Source organism: Ursus maritimus, unplaced genomic scaffold, assembly GCF_017311325.1.
Source record: "Ursus maritimus isolate PB19 unplaced genomic scaffold, ASM1731132v1 scaffold_32, whole genome shotgun sequence".
In the NCBI taxonomy this organism is placed as follows: domain Eukaryota; kingdom Metazoa; phylum Chordata; class Mammalia; order Carnivora; family Ursidae; genus Ursus; species Ursus maritimus.
In genome coordinates, this window is record NW_024425786.1 from 15,835,026 (window position 1) to 15,849,692 (window position 14,667).

General features: G+C 41.6%; 1 protein-coding gene across 6 annotated transcripts in view; it reads right to left on the reverse strand.

The window, feature by feature from the left end:
• USP48 (ubiquitin specific peptidase 48) overlaps positions 1-14,434 on the reverse strand; it is a 92,864-nt gene extending 78,430 nt beyond the window's left edge. For 5 of the 6 annotated variants that reach the window (XM_040645920.1, XM_040645919.1, XM_040645916.1 and 2 more), the window contains exon 1: positions 14,048-14,433. In XM_040645920.1, the coding sequence (XP_040501854.1) occupies positions 14,048-14,181 (134 nt within the window). In that variant the 5' untranslated portion in view covers positions 14,182-14,433. Of the gene's footprint in view, positions 1-14,047 lie in introns of all 6 variants that reach the window. The other variant, XM_040645918.1, reaches the window with a different exon arrangement.
• Positions 14,435-14,667: the final 233 nt, after the last annotated feature.

Sequence of the window (14,667 nt, forward strand, 5' to 3'; positions counted from 1 at the left end):
CAAAAAATGAGCCAAAGACCTTAACAGACACAGCACCAAAGACATAAGCATATGAAAAGATGCCCCCTGTCATATGTCAGCAGGGAAATGCACATTAAAACAACCATGAGGGGCGCCTGGGTGGCACAGCGGTTGGGCGTCTGCCTTCGGCTCAGGGCGTGATCCCGGCGTTATGAGATCGAGCCCCACATCAGGCTCTTCTGCTATGAGCCTGCTTCTTCGTCTCCCACTCCCCTGGCTTGTGTTCCCTCTCTCACTGGCTGTCTCTATCTCTGTCAAGTAAATAAATAAAATCTTTAAAAAAATAAAATAAAATAAAATAAAACACCCATGAAATACCACCACACACTCATTACAACGGCCAAAATCCCCACACTGGTAATACCGAATGGGGGTGACGATGTGGATCCAGAGGCGCTCTCGTCGCCGGCAGGAATGCAAACCGATACAGCCACTTCGGAAGACTGTCTGGTGTTCTGTTCAGTTGTACAAAATTAAACATACTCCTGGCTGCCCCACCATCTGGACCCGCAGACCCACGACCCTACCCATCCACACGCGGACGAACCTGCCGCACTGCTGGGGGCACCACATCCGGTTCCTGCAGCGCTGCCACTATGAAGACAGCGGTTCAGAAGCTCTGGCTGGAAGCCTTCCACCCGGGCTGAACCACAGGAAGGCTTCCCAGCCAGCTGCAGACTTGGAACAGCTCTGTCTGCAGAACGCCCGACACCCTGCTAACTGGTGTATCTTCAAGTATGAATCCCTTGAGACCCCAGAAAGCCTGTTGCTTTTTGTAGTAAAATGAATCTTTGGATAGTTTTCTAAACCACTGTTCATGAACCAGTGAATATTCAAAGGAGAACTAAATTTGAAGCCTGTACAAAAGCTTATCCCTAGGGGCGCCTGGGTAGCTCAGTCGGTTAGTGTCTGCCTTCCGCTCAGGTCAGGATCCCAGGGTCCTGGGAGGCTCCCTTAACCTCTACCTCTCAGAGTTTCCATAAATTTCTACTTCCCAAAGGTAATTATTTTACATACACAGGCAGCAGCATACAATAAAACTTAGTGTTTTTTAAAAAAATAAACGTACTCTTATACCATACAACACAACAATCATATTCATTGTGCTCCTAGGTATGTATCCAAAGGGGTGGAAAACATGTCCACACAAAAGCCTGCACACGAATATTTACAAAGCAGTTCTGCACTGAATTGCCAAACTCTGAAGTACCTAAGAAATCCTTAAGTAGGTGATAAATAGGTGATAAAGAACAAATAAACCATAGTACAGCCGATGAAATATTATACGGCACTAAAAAGAAACGAGCTACCGAGCCACGAAAAAAAGCTTAACTGCATACTACTATTTCAAAGAAGCCAGTATGAAATGGCACGTACTGACTATATTACATTTTGGGAAGAGCAAAACTATGGAGAGAGTTAAAAAGTATAGCTGGGGGATGTCAGGAAGGAGGGAAGGATGAATAGGGAGGGCAGAGTACTTTTAACCAGTGAAATTACTCTCTATGAACCTGTAATAGTGGATGTTACGTCATCATCCATTTGTCCAAACTCAGAGCATGTACACACCACCCAGAAGAGCAAACCCTAATGTAAACTACAGACATCGTGAAGGTTACCAGAAACTGGGCAGTTTTTAACTAGGTGTTGGGGATTAAGGACTGCATTTATTTCTCTATATTGTACACCTGAAACTAGTATACACTGTATGTTAACCAACTGGAATTTATGTATGTATTTATTTATTTATTTTTAAAGATTTTATTTATTTATTCAACAGAGATAGAGACAGCCAGCGAGAGAGGGAACACAAGCAGGGGGAGTGGGAGAGGAAGAAGCAGGCTCACAGTGGAGGAGCCTGATGTGGGGCTCGATCCCATAACGCCGGGATCACGCCCTGAGCCGAAGGCAGACGCTCAACCGCTGTGCCACCCAGGCGCCCCTAACCAACTGGAATTTAAATAAAAACCAAAAAAAAAAAAAAAAAAAATCCAGCGGGGGAAAAATTGGAATAGTACCAAATGCCACTTATTTTTTTCCAGTATTAAGAAACAAAACAAAACTGGAGTGCCTGCTGGTGAGTATACCATGCAACTCTTGATCCTGGGGTTATGAGTTTGAGCCCCACACTGGGGGGAGAGAGAAGAAAAAAAAAAATTAAGTAAGTAAGTAAGTGTCGGGAAGAAAAAACCACCAACCTAAAATTAAAAACCAAAACCATACACATTCGGTGATAATGAGGTGTGAACGGAGTTTCATCGACTTAACAAATGTAACCCTCTGGGGGTGCCTGGGTGGGCTGAGTGTCCAACTCTTCATTTCAGCTGAGTGTCCAATCTCAGTGGGGCGTCTGCTTGAGACTCTCCCTCTCCTCTGCCGCTCCCCCCAGATCCCTCCAACCCTGCTTGGGTGGGCTCTCTCTAAAATAAATAAATAAATCTTAAAACACAAGAACAAAAACAAATGTAACCCTCTGGTGGGGAACACTGATAGTGGGAGAGCCCAGGCATGTGTGGGGGCAGGAGGTACTGGGAAATCTCTATACTTCTACTCCATTTTGCTGTGACCCTAAAACGTTTAAGAAATAAAGTCTAGGGGGCACCTGGCTGGCTCAGTCGGTAGAGCATGTGACTCTCAATGTTGGGGTCGGGAGTTCAAGCCCCACACTGGGACATGGAGCATAGTTAGAACAAAACAAAACAAAAAAACCAGATGACCCTAAATACAAAATACAAAAATAGAGTCTACTGTAAAAATCTGAATGAATAGGAACATTTCAGTGTATATACTTTTACCTCAATTGTTTAAACCTTTTGACTTAAGGAAAAAAACCTAGAAAGCTTTTGGGGAGCCTGGGTGGCGCAGTCGTTAAGCGTCTGCCTTCGGCTCAGGGCGTGATCCCGGCGTTCTGGGATCGAGCCCCACATCAGGCTCCTCCGCTAGGAGCCTGCTTCTTCCTCTCCCACTCCCCCTGCTTGTGTTCCCTCTCTCGCTGGCTGTCGCTCTATCAAATAAATAAATAAAATCTTTAAGAAAAAAAAAACAAAAAACTAGAAAGCTTTTAATTACTAATACAGAAATGTCTACAGGTATAGAACAGCGTATGCAGTATGCTACATTGTGTAGGAAAGGGGAAGAGTAAGAAAATATCTGTTTGCTTTTACGTACACAAAGAAACACTGAAAGAATAATCGGAAAGTAATAAAGGTTGTTCCTTAAAGAGGATGTGAATGAATGGGATGATGGGGGCAGCCATGGGAATGCACATTCTCAATGTATACTTTTTAAAAATCATTTTCCTATTTAAACTCTATGACTATCAACTATTCACATAAAATTATTCTACTTTAAATTTTTATTGAAGAGGAAACTTGTTTACTTAAGTTACTAAAGCACCTATTTCCCTGACGCAGTGAAAATAAAGGAGAAACAAGATAATCTGAACTCTAGGTTCTAATGACTGAAAATTTTAGTGTTTTTCTTCAGGCATTACTGTATCCAAGTCTCAGGTATTAGACATGCAAGATTTAAGCAAAAATAAAAACAGAACAGCCCAAAACAGGTCCTTTGGCACGTATGTCCCTCTTCTAGGAGTTCTCTGACATACATATACAAGTCTTGGACAAAAAAAGTTTGAGCAGCTACTGACAAAGTCAATAAAATTCAACACCAACCTTATGTTCAATATCATGGACGGGAGTGCTGACAGTCCTTTAAATAGTTTATTGGATATAAAAAAAATTAAATACATATTTTTTAAGTTTCAGAATCCAATCAACCTTTGAGGCTCTGCGACCTAGCAAAAGTGAAGTATCTTCCTTTTCCCAAACCTCAAAAGTTATACCCCACTAACCTGGGATTCAAAAACTGCAACCTATAAAAATGATCAATATACCAAATACTCTTGTAATTAGCATATTAAGTCAGTTGCCCTAAAATTCAAATTTCTATTGGAGAAAGGTAATTAGCCACGCAAAAGGGATTTAAAAAGTGAGCCAACTCAGAAATTATGAATCTACTTTCTAATAGGATATCCCCCAAATTGGTATTAAAGGAAAAATGCCGGGAGGTAGGACAGAGGTGCTAACTGGCAAGTCAAAAGTTTTCCAACTATGTGGATAGGCTTATTTAACCATTAAAACTTGGGAAAAAATTTCCCCTCCTACAGTGGGACTTAGTTTCTCAGGCTTTATACAATTTGGGAAATAAGGCTTCACATCTGAAAAAAACCGTATCTTCAAATGTCACTGATAATCAAAAGATATCATTTTGATATCAAAAGATATCATTTATAAACTCACAAAAATTTTTTTTTGTCTTTAAGATTTTATTTATTTGAGAGAGCCGAGCGAGAGAACACAAGCAGGGGAATGGCAGAGGGAGAAGCAGGCTTCCTGATGAGCAGGGAGCCCAGTGCAGGGCTCGATCCCAGGACCCTGGGATCATGACCCAAGCCCAAGGCAGATGCTTAACTGACTGAGCCACCCAGGTGCCCCAGAACTCACAAAGTTTTTAAAATTTCATACTCAATGGCAAGGACACAGAGGGACGGGGATGTTCAGGTACCGTACACAGATGGTGGGAGCAAATACCAAAAACCTTAAGAATGTTCATCTAACTTCTGGGGAGCCTGGGTAGCTCAGTCAGCTACCTGTCCAACTCTTGCTTTCAGCTCAGGTCCTGGTATCTCAGTCGTGGGATCAAGCGCTCAGAGCTCAGCGCGGAGTCTGCTTCAGATTCTCTCTCCCTCCCACTCGTGAGGGCTCTCTATCAAATAAATAAATAAAATCTTAAAAAAAAAAAAAGAAAAGGGATGTTCATGTAACTTTTACAATCTTTATTCCAAGAAAGTAAACAAAGTAGACACTTTAGTTATAAGGGTGCTCGGAAAGAGCTTAACAAAAAAGAGCTTAACAAAAGAAGGGGGGAGGAAAAGGGAGGCGGGCAAATAAAGGCCCAAAAGGAAAAATTAAATTTGGGGGCATGTAAAATGAAATATATGCAATGATTAGAAATTAGTTCTTTTATAAACTCTGTAACGCCCTGGGGACACATTCTTAGTATTAAGTTAAAAAGTACCTTTCCAAATGCGTGTAACAACATGATGGCATTGTTTTTACGTATCTGCAGAAAAATTAAAAGGAATTATATTAAAATATTTCAATCTTGGGGCGCCTGGGTGGCTCAGTCGTTAAGCGTCTGCCTTTGGCTCAGGGCGTGATCCCGGTGTTCTGGGATCGAGCCCCACATCAGGCTCCACCGCTGGGAGCCTGCTTCTTCCTCTCCCACTCCCCCTGCTTGTGTTCCCTCTCTCGCTGGCTGTCTCTCTGTGTGTCAAATAAATAAATAAAATCTTTAAAATAAAAAATAAAAAAATAAAAATAAAAAATAAAATATTTCAATCTTGTTCTCTGGGTGGTGACTTTTATTTGAGATGAGTTCAAGTCAGCAGGGAGCTCAGGCTCCGTAGAAGCTCAATGGAACTGCATTTCGTTTTAGCGTATCCATACCTCTCACACTGGAGTGCACATCAGTGATGTGTAATAAACAAAGCCACAGGAAAAGCACCCTGTGCCGTCCTGGACTCTAAATCTCAATTACTTTTACCAAAAAAAGTTAAAGGAATTTTTTTTAATATTACAGAGAAAACAAGAATTTTAGATGAAATGGGTTTTTTCTTCTATTTCTTTGTAAGACCATCCCAAAGAGAAGAATAACTTTTTCTTAATAATTACAGAATTACCTTGGAAGCCAAGAGAAAATATATGAGGTACAGAGGATTCTCAAAAGAAAAGTCTCATTTGGTTAATTTTTATTTTTCCCTAGGTATGTCCTCCCTTTCCCTTGGAATCGCTACTTTTTCTATCATCAAAGATCTTTACCACTAGCAGTCATTCAACACTCTTCTACATTGCTAAGGTCACAGAGAACAGGAAACCCTTAAATTCTCCCAGGCCCTCACTTCCCAAATGACAAGAATAAAGTAATCAATTCCAGGTGGACTGCAGATTTCATTCTGAAAGACAATACAATACAGCTTCGTAGAGGATAACAGAGGATGGTATCTTTAGGACCTGGAGAAAGGTGAAGATTTCTTAAACAGAACACATGCAAAAAGCAACAACTATAATATAGGAAAATATTGATAAATTGGACTATAATGAAATTAGTACTTCTGTTCATCAAAAGATGCTATTAAGAGAATAAGGTGGGTCACCTGGTTGGCTCAGCTGGTAGACCACGACTTTTGATCGGGGTTGTAAGTTGAGCCCCCCGTTGGGTGTACAGATGACTTAAAAATAAAATCCTTAAAAAATAAATTAAAAAAAATTTCAATGAGGCTTAAAAAATTGAACTTAAACAAGCACCCCACTGGAGGATGTGTAAATAGTTGAATATGAAAAGGTCAATTTCACTGGTCATTTGAGAAATGCAAATTAAAACCACAATGAGATACCACGACACATCCATCATAATGGCTAAAATCAAACCAATTATGGTGAGGATCTGTAGAAAATGAACTCTCTCACACAGTACTCAGGAGAGTGGAATGTGATATAATCATTTTGGAAAACAGTCCAGCATTATCTATTAAGCTAAATAAACATTTATGACCCAGGAAGTCCTCTTTTATCAAAAATGTATATGGAAAAAAATGTGTATATATATATGGTACCAAAAGACACCAAAAGATGCATCTTTATTCATAACAGCCAAATACTGGAAAAATTCCAAATGAACATTCCAACAGAAAGGATCAAGTATACTGTAACACAATGAAATACTGCACAGTGTTAAAAATGAACACACTACTGCTACCCACACATGGACAAATCACACAATGCTGAGCAGAAGCAGCCAGACACAGAATGAACTACAATGTATAATTAATTGTATACAAAGTTCAAAATAGGTAGAATAATCTGTGGTGTACAAAGTAAGGGTAGTGGTTACTTTTGAGGAAGACCAGTAAGAGGCCGTAAATGAAAGATGGGTGTGTTCTGGAAAGCTAGCAACATTTTAATCTTGGTGTTACACAGATGCTTTCCCTTGTGATAATTTACCCCGGTGTAATGTTTATGATTTGTGTACTTTTCTGTATGTAAAAACATAAATTTTAATTAAATAAGAACACTAGAAAAATTCTAAGAGGAATTAAGAAGGGTCTTACCTTATCAGATATTTTTAAAATATTAAGTAATTGGAACTGTGGTTATAATACAGAGATAATGAGTCAAATTAATAAGATAAATTAAAAAATAAAAATAAATGAAAGAGAAACCCAAGTAAATGTAATAATTTGTCATATAATAAAGATGGCCTTTTTAACTAGTGAGGGAAGACTAGTTTATTCAATAAATGGTTTAAAAAAATTGAGTAGGGGGGCACCTGGGGGGCGCAGTCGTTAAGCGTCTGCCTTCGGCTCAGGGCGTGATCCTAGCGTTCTGGGATCGAGCCCCACATCGGGCTTCTCCACTGGGAGCCTGCTTCTTCCTCTCCCACTCCCCCTGCTTGTGTTCCCTCTCTTGCTGGCTGTCTCTCTCTGTCAAATAAATAAATAAAATCTTTTAAAAAAAAAATTGAGTAGCCATTTGGCTAAAAAATAAAATAAAGCTGGATCCCAATCTCACTCCCTAAATCAAATTAAACTGTAAAGGACAAAGACTGAATACATAAAATGAAACCATCAATACTAAAACAAAACATGAGTGAATATTTCTATAATCCTGGAATCGGGAAATTCAAAAACCATAAAGAAAAACATTGATTAATTTGACCACATAAAAATGAGTTTTAATGTATGAAAAGGAAAAAAACAAAAACACAGCAGTCAAAAAAAAAAAAAGTGAGGAAAAAGGATCTTCAGTAGAAATATTCAATAAGCTCTTGAAAATCAGTAAGAAAATGACCAACAATCCAGGACACACAATTCACAGGAGTAATACAAATGGCCAACATATAAAAAAGATGCTCAATGCCAGGGGGGAAAAAAGGCATAGGAAAAGAACATGCTTTCACTATTAAAGTTGGTGTTTGAAATAAGAATGCCTGGGGTGGGAAACAGGGTGACACAGAATTCAGTATTAGGGGCGCCTGGGTGGCACAGCGGTTAAGCGTCTGCCTTCGGCTCAGGGTGTGATCCCGGCGTTATGGGATCGAGTCCCACATCAGGCTCCTCCGCTATGAGCCTGCTTCTTCCTCTCCCACTCCCCCTGCTTGTGTTCCCTCTCTCGCTGGCTGTCTCTATCTCTGTCGAATAAATAAATAAAATCTTTAAAAAAAAAAAGAACTCAGTATTAAATACTATGACCTTTACCACCTATCAAAATTTAAATGATCATCATGCCCTTTTTCTCTTTCTCATCTTGCAACCTAAGTGAAAACATTCACTCAGGGGCGCCTGGGTGGCACAGCGGTTGAGCGTCTGCCTTCAGCTCAGGGCGTGATCCCAGCGTTCTGGGATCGAGCCCCACATTAGGCTCCTCCACTATGAGCCTGCTTCTTCCTCTCCCACTCCCCCTGCTTGTGTTCCCTCTCTCGCTGGCTGTCTCTCTCTCTGTCAAATAAATAAATAAAATCTTAAAAAAAAAAAAAAAGAAAAGAAAACATTCACTCAACCAAGCTACATACAGAGGGATGTTCACAGAAGCACTATCTGTATAATATCAAAAATTGAGAATCTGAAGGTCCAACAGGGAACTGGCTGAACCGCAATACATCAAGCTCTACACGATGAAACATTACATACCTATTAAAATGAATAAGGTAAATTTTCTAGATGCACTAATATGGAAAAAAGGTATATTAGCAAATAAAAACAAACGGCAGAAAGTATGCAGTGTGACATTTTCCCTTTTTCTAAAATAACAATTACATTGATTATATTCCGCCTTATCTGTAAAATATGAGACATGAAGGAAGGAACTTCATCTTCTGAGGCTTTATCCCAGAGCCACTCCAGAATGCTAACCAAACCCATAGTAGGTGCCAAAATTATCTGTTGAATAAAAGAATGAATATTTACTCCAGTAAGATATACAACAGATACTCAAATATTTGAATTTAAAAGACATACAGAAAGAAGAAGAAGAAAAAAAACAGTATTCATACTGTTTTAACAATGGTTAGTCAGCCTGAGATTAAGGAGGGCTTTGACTTTGCACAAACATTAAGGACTCAGTAGTCTCTAAGTGCTAAAATGCCAGACAGCAGAAAAATACATAACCATGAACAAGAATAGATAAGGACCCAAATTTCATGGAACACAAAACACCTATTTAAACCAATAAGATGCATAAAAACGGCAATTTTTAGATTAAAGTTGTGTTAAGTAATAAAAAAACATGCAATGGGAATAAAACAAGTGATCGATCATCAGTCAACAACCGTTGAAGCTGGATAAGGGGGAGCGATTTATGGTACCACCCTCTCTGCTTACCATGCTGGGTGGCGAAATCAGTTGAGCTAAAGACTCTTGGTTTCAGCTCAGCTTGTGATCTCGGGGTTGTGGGATGGAGACACCCCCCCCCCAAGGCTGGTGGTGTTGGGTTCTGCTCAGGGGGGAGTCCACTGGACGTTCTCTTCCTCTGCCCCTCCCCCTGCGAGCAGGCACACTCTCTCCCAAATAAATCTTTGAAAAATTTTATAAAATTTGCATTAAGGTTGTTTTGTTTTGTTTTGTTTTAATTAAAAAGCGGTCCCCTAACTTGCCCTGAGGGTCAGGGAAAGTTAGCAAGGCACAGGGGGCCAATACCACTAAAGTGAGGAAACGGGAGCCAACTGAGAAAGGAGTTGCCGCTGAACAACATCAATGAAGAACAGCTGGACGAAGGAAGCTTCGGAGCGAGGCCTCGCAGCCCTCCCAAGGGTTTTGGACTAGAGCTGAGAAGTCAACTGGCATGATACTGACTTTCTAGAATGTGTTACATTTCTTTATGCTTTAATTTTATAAGTCATCGGTACTGTTTCTCTAATGAGAGCTAAATAGACATTATACTCCTATATACACTGGTACAAGTTAGTCCAGACTGAAACTTTTGTATCAAAATTCTAACTTTCACAAAAAGAAACAAATTAACAGAGGACACCTATCAGATCAAAAAGTGTGATTAAGGGGCACCTGGCTGGGTCAGTCAGTTAATATTCTGATTCAATTTCAGCTCAGGTCAGGATCCCTGCTCAGTGGGGAGCTTGCTTCTCCCTCTGCCTGCCGCTCCCCCTGCTTGTGCGCTCTCTCTCTCTCTCTCTCTCTCTGATAAACAAATAAACAAATAAATAAAATCTTAAAAAAAGTAAGATACATAATATTTGCAGAACTCTGTAGGTATAAGATTTAGTACAGATTCCTTTCATCATGATTTTACTAAGCAGTTTCAGAAATGTAAATAGTCTTAATTCATTTACTCTTTGAGAAGAACTAAACACCTCTTCAGCTCTGGAATCTCCTAGCAATTGTGTATGTAAAGCATAAAAAAGTATATTGATAAAAATTGTTTGGACCTCAGATTATGCACGGTCTCAAAAGCACAACCAAAAAAAAAAAAAAAAAAAAAAAAAAAGAAAGGAAAGTTTGGACTACATCAAAATTAAAAGCTTTTCTACTACAAACAGTACCATCAAAAATATGAAAACACAACCCATAGAAATGGGAGTATTTACAAATATAAGGAATTTGTATACAATATAAAGAACTCTTACAACTCAATAACACAAAAACAACCCTATTTTAAAACGGGCCAAGGGCTTTAACAGACATTTCTCCAAATACACACGAAAAGGCCAAGAAGCACATGAAAGATGCTGAACTTTAGTCAGCAGGGAAATGCAAATCAAAACCACAATGAGATACCACTTACACCCACTAGCATGGGTGTAAGAGAAAAGAAACAAGAGCAAGGATGGGCAGAAATTGGAATCCCTATACACTGAATGTAAAGTAGCACAGCCACTTTGGAAAATAATTTGTCAGTTCCTCAAAATGTTAAACATAGTTTTATGACCCAGCAATTCCACTCCTACAGATATACCCAAGATAAATGAATACATCCACACAAAAACCCCTACACAAATATTCTTGGCTACACTATTCATAGCAGCCAAAAAGTGGAAACAACCCAAATGTCCATCAACTGATGAATGGATATATAAATGTGGAAAGTACATACATAAAATGGAATATTATCTGGAAATTAAAAAATGAGACGTGGCCAACAGACACATGAAAAGCTGTTCAATTCCTTAGTCATTAGGAAAATGCAAACCAAAAACACAATGAGATGCCACTTCAAATTCACTAGGAAGGCAAACAACAGAAAGTAGCATGTGCCGGCAAGGATGGAGAGAAACTGAAACCCCCATGTGTTCCTGGTGGGAATGTAAACTGAACGGCACAGCAGCTGTAGGAAGCAGTGTGGCAGTTGCCCAGGTAAACATAATTACCATGACCCAGCAATTTTACTCCTAGGTAGACACCCGAAAGAACTGAAAACACGTGTTCTAACGGACTTGTAGCCAAATGTTCATAGCAGCACAGTAGCCAGGAAGTAGATATAACAAAAACGCTCATCAAGTTAACTATGTGAAGTGACAGATGTGTTTAACTGCCTTGATCTTAGGGGTGCCTGGGTGCTTCAGTCGGTTAAGCGTCTGCATTTGGTTCAGGTCATGATCCCAGGGTTCTGGGATGGAGCCCTGCATTGGGCTCCCTTCTCATCCCTCTCTCATCTCTGCCTGCCACTCCCCACTGCTTGTGCTTTCTCCCTCTCTCGTCAAACAAACAAAATCTTAAAACACACACACACACAAAACAACAACAACAACAAAACCACCCTACCTTGATCTTAGCACTCATTCCACCACGTGTATGTATATCAAATCATCACGTTGTACACTTTAAATACAGGCAAATCTATTCGTCAAGTATTCCTCAGTAAAGTTGGGGGGGGAGGAATTTTTTAAGTCCAGCAACTGATGAATAGATAAAATATGGTATATATCCAAACAATGGACTATTATTCAGCCACAAAAAGGAATAAAGTACTGATCAATGCTACAACATGGAAGACACTGGAAAACATGTTACGTGAAAGCCAGACAAAAAAGGCTACATACTGTAGAATTCCAGTCATATGAAATATTAAGAGTAGAGAAACCCAGAGACAGAAAGATCAGTGGTTGCTGGGGGGGACAGGAGGGGAAAATGGGAAGTGACTGTTTAATGGATATGGAGTCTCTTTTAAAGTGACAGAAAAGCACTAGCGGGAGGGCTTGGGTGGCTCAGTCAGTTAAGCATCTACCTTCAGCTCGGGTCAGGATCCCAGGGTCAAAAAAAAAAAAAAAAAGCCCTAGAACTAGACAATGGTGACAGGTGTACCACTTATAAGGTATTTAATGGCACTTAACTGTATATTTTAAAATATTACATTTTGTTGCATATTTTACATTTTTAAAAATGAAATTAAATATCAACACGTGCTACAACGCGCACCATCCTTGAAAACATTAAATGAAAAAAGTCAGTCACAAAAGTCCACTTGCTTTATGATTCTATTTACATGAAATGTCCAAGATAGGCAAATTAGGAGGTAGAAAGCTGATGATAGGTGGTTGCTTGGAGCTTGGGGTGGTGGTGTACAGGGGAGGACCTAGTGCCAATCTAATGGCTAAAGAGCATGGGGGTGGGAAGGGGCAAAAATGTTCTAAAATCAGATTGTGGTGATAGCTGAACAACCCTGTGAAGACACAAATAAACACTGGGCAGTACATTTTAAATGGGTGAATCATACAATATGTGCCTTATATCTCAATGCCAAAAAAAAAACCCAAAAGACAAAAACCCTGCTTGGATACAAACCTTGCAACTGTAACTTAAAACTATGACATTACCCTTACAGCGATCCCAGCCAATTTCTACTCCTTTACTTGTGTTAAAATCAGAATTATAACAGTGAAAGTATTTTTTTGGTTACTCTGGAATCTACTTATGTTGAGAAACTAACTGACGCTTAATAAATTCTATTATACACAGACTCTGTCATTCCAGTACTTACTGTTGGAGTCTCATGTGCCCTCCTTGTGCGCCAGACACCCAAGAGCTTGGAATTATTCGTCTGCTTTATGGAAGCTCCCTAACTGCAATCACTTCTGAAACTCGACTTTAATTCCAAAGCTGAGACCTTGACTTCCATTCCTCCTGGATCCCGCCGCCGAGTATAAAAACTCCAGAAAGCCTTTACTAAATGCCTGCTGAAGTATGGTTACTGAGCATGCCCGGCTTGGCCAAGTCAATTCAACAACATTCCAGAACAAAAACTATAGTTCCCGCGTTAAAAGGTGGAAAAACAGAAGAGACAGGAACAATGCCTAAGAATTCGAACTAAAAGGAAAGGCAAGGTTCAAGGGCTAAGCAGAAGTGAAGGACAGAACTTACACAGCTCAAACTTCGTACCTGGTAAAGTGGTGCAGTCTAAACGACCCCCCCCCCCAAAAAAAGGCTAAAACAGATTAACAAGAGACGGGAGGTCAACTGGGGGTGAAGGATACCGATGACGTAGGCTAACCATACGTTCTTCTAAATCTGCCCTATCCAAAACTAATATTAAGATGACCAAGCCTTCACCGTCAACAGTAATAAAACATACACTGTGATGAAACTCACTTCGACGAAGTTCCCTTTCTACAATGGAAAAAGCCGAGCCGTGGCCAAAATACAACAATCAACAACGTTTGCTAAGCTCTCAGCTCCTGCCTTCAACCATTTCCACCGCCATCTTCTAGATAAGAACCCAGAACCTTTTCTGAAGGGCTTTCAGCAGCATCACCTCCGTGCAGCGAGCCCGGGATGGCTGCGTTGCTCAGGTCGCCCAGACGCGTTAAGGAGGAAGCCTCCACCTTGCTCCTCTCCGCGCCTGCTAGATGCACACAGCTGGCCGCCGTCCTCTTTCCCCTAACATGACCCCCGGCCCCCGGTCCGGTTTTCCAAGGTCCGAAGCGAGAGGGGGCGCAAGGCCCGGTGCGCGGGCCTCACCTGCACACACCGCGGATGCAGGGCTCCAGCCAGATGCGGTAGGCGGTCTCGATGTGCTCCTGCGACACCTCCTCGGGCCGCACCGTCTCCGCCCAGCGCCAGGCCGCCTTCTCCAGCTGCAGGCGCGGGGCCATGGCCTTGGCCCGAGAAGCGCCTCCCGAGCCGGGCCGTCGCTGCTGCCGCTGCTGCTGCTGCCGCCGCCCAAATGGGCTCCGCCACCTGCCAGCAATGGGGACCAGGCGATTCCTCAGCCAGCTGGCCAGTCAATCACCTGTGCGCGCCACTGCCGCCGCGCCCGCCCGCGCCCGACCCGCACGACCGGCCGCAAAGCGCCGCCGCCGACACCCGACACTCCCCGCGCCCGCAGACGTTGGAGATGTATTTTCCCCGTCGCTGTGGGCGCATGCGCGTTCCCAGCAGCCTTTGCGCCTCCCCGCGCCTCCAGCCCGCCGGGAGGAGGAAAGGGAAGCGGCTGTTCGGGATGGTGTTGCCACGTCCTCACCGGCGCTGCTGGGGAAGGAGCGTCTCAGCTCCTGGCTAGGCTAGCGTCCTGCGTACCACTACCCTAACAAACCGGCGGCTCGAGGGCAGAAGCCTGCCTATTCTTGCTCTTTGGTACT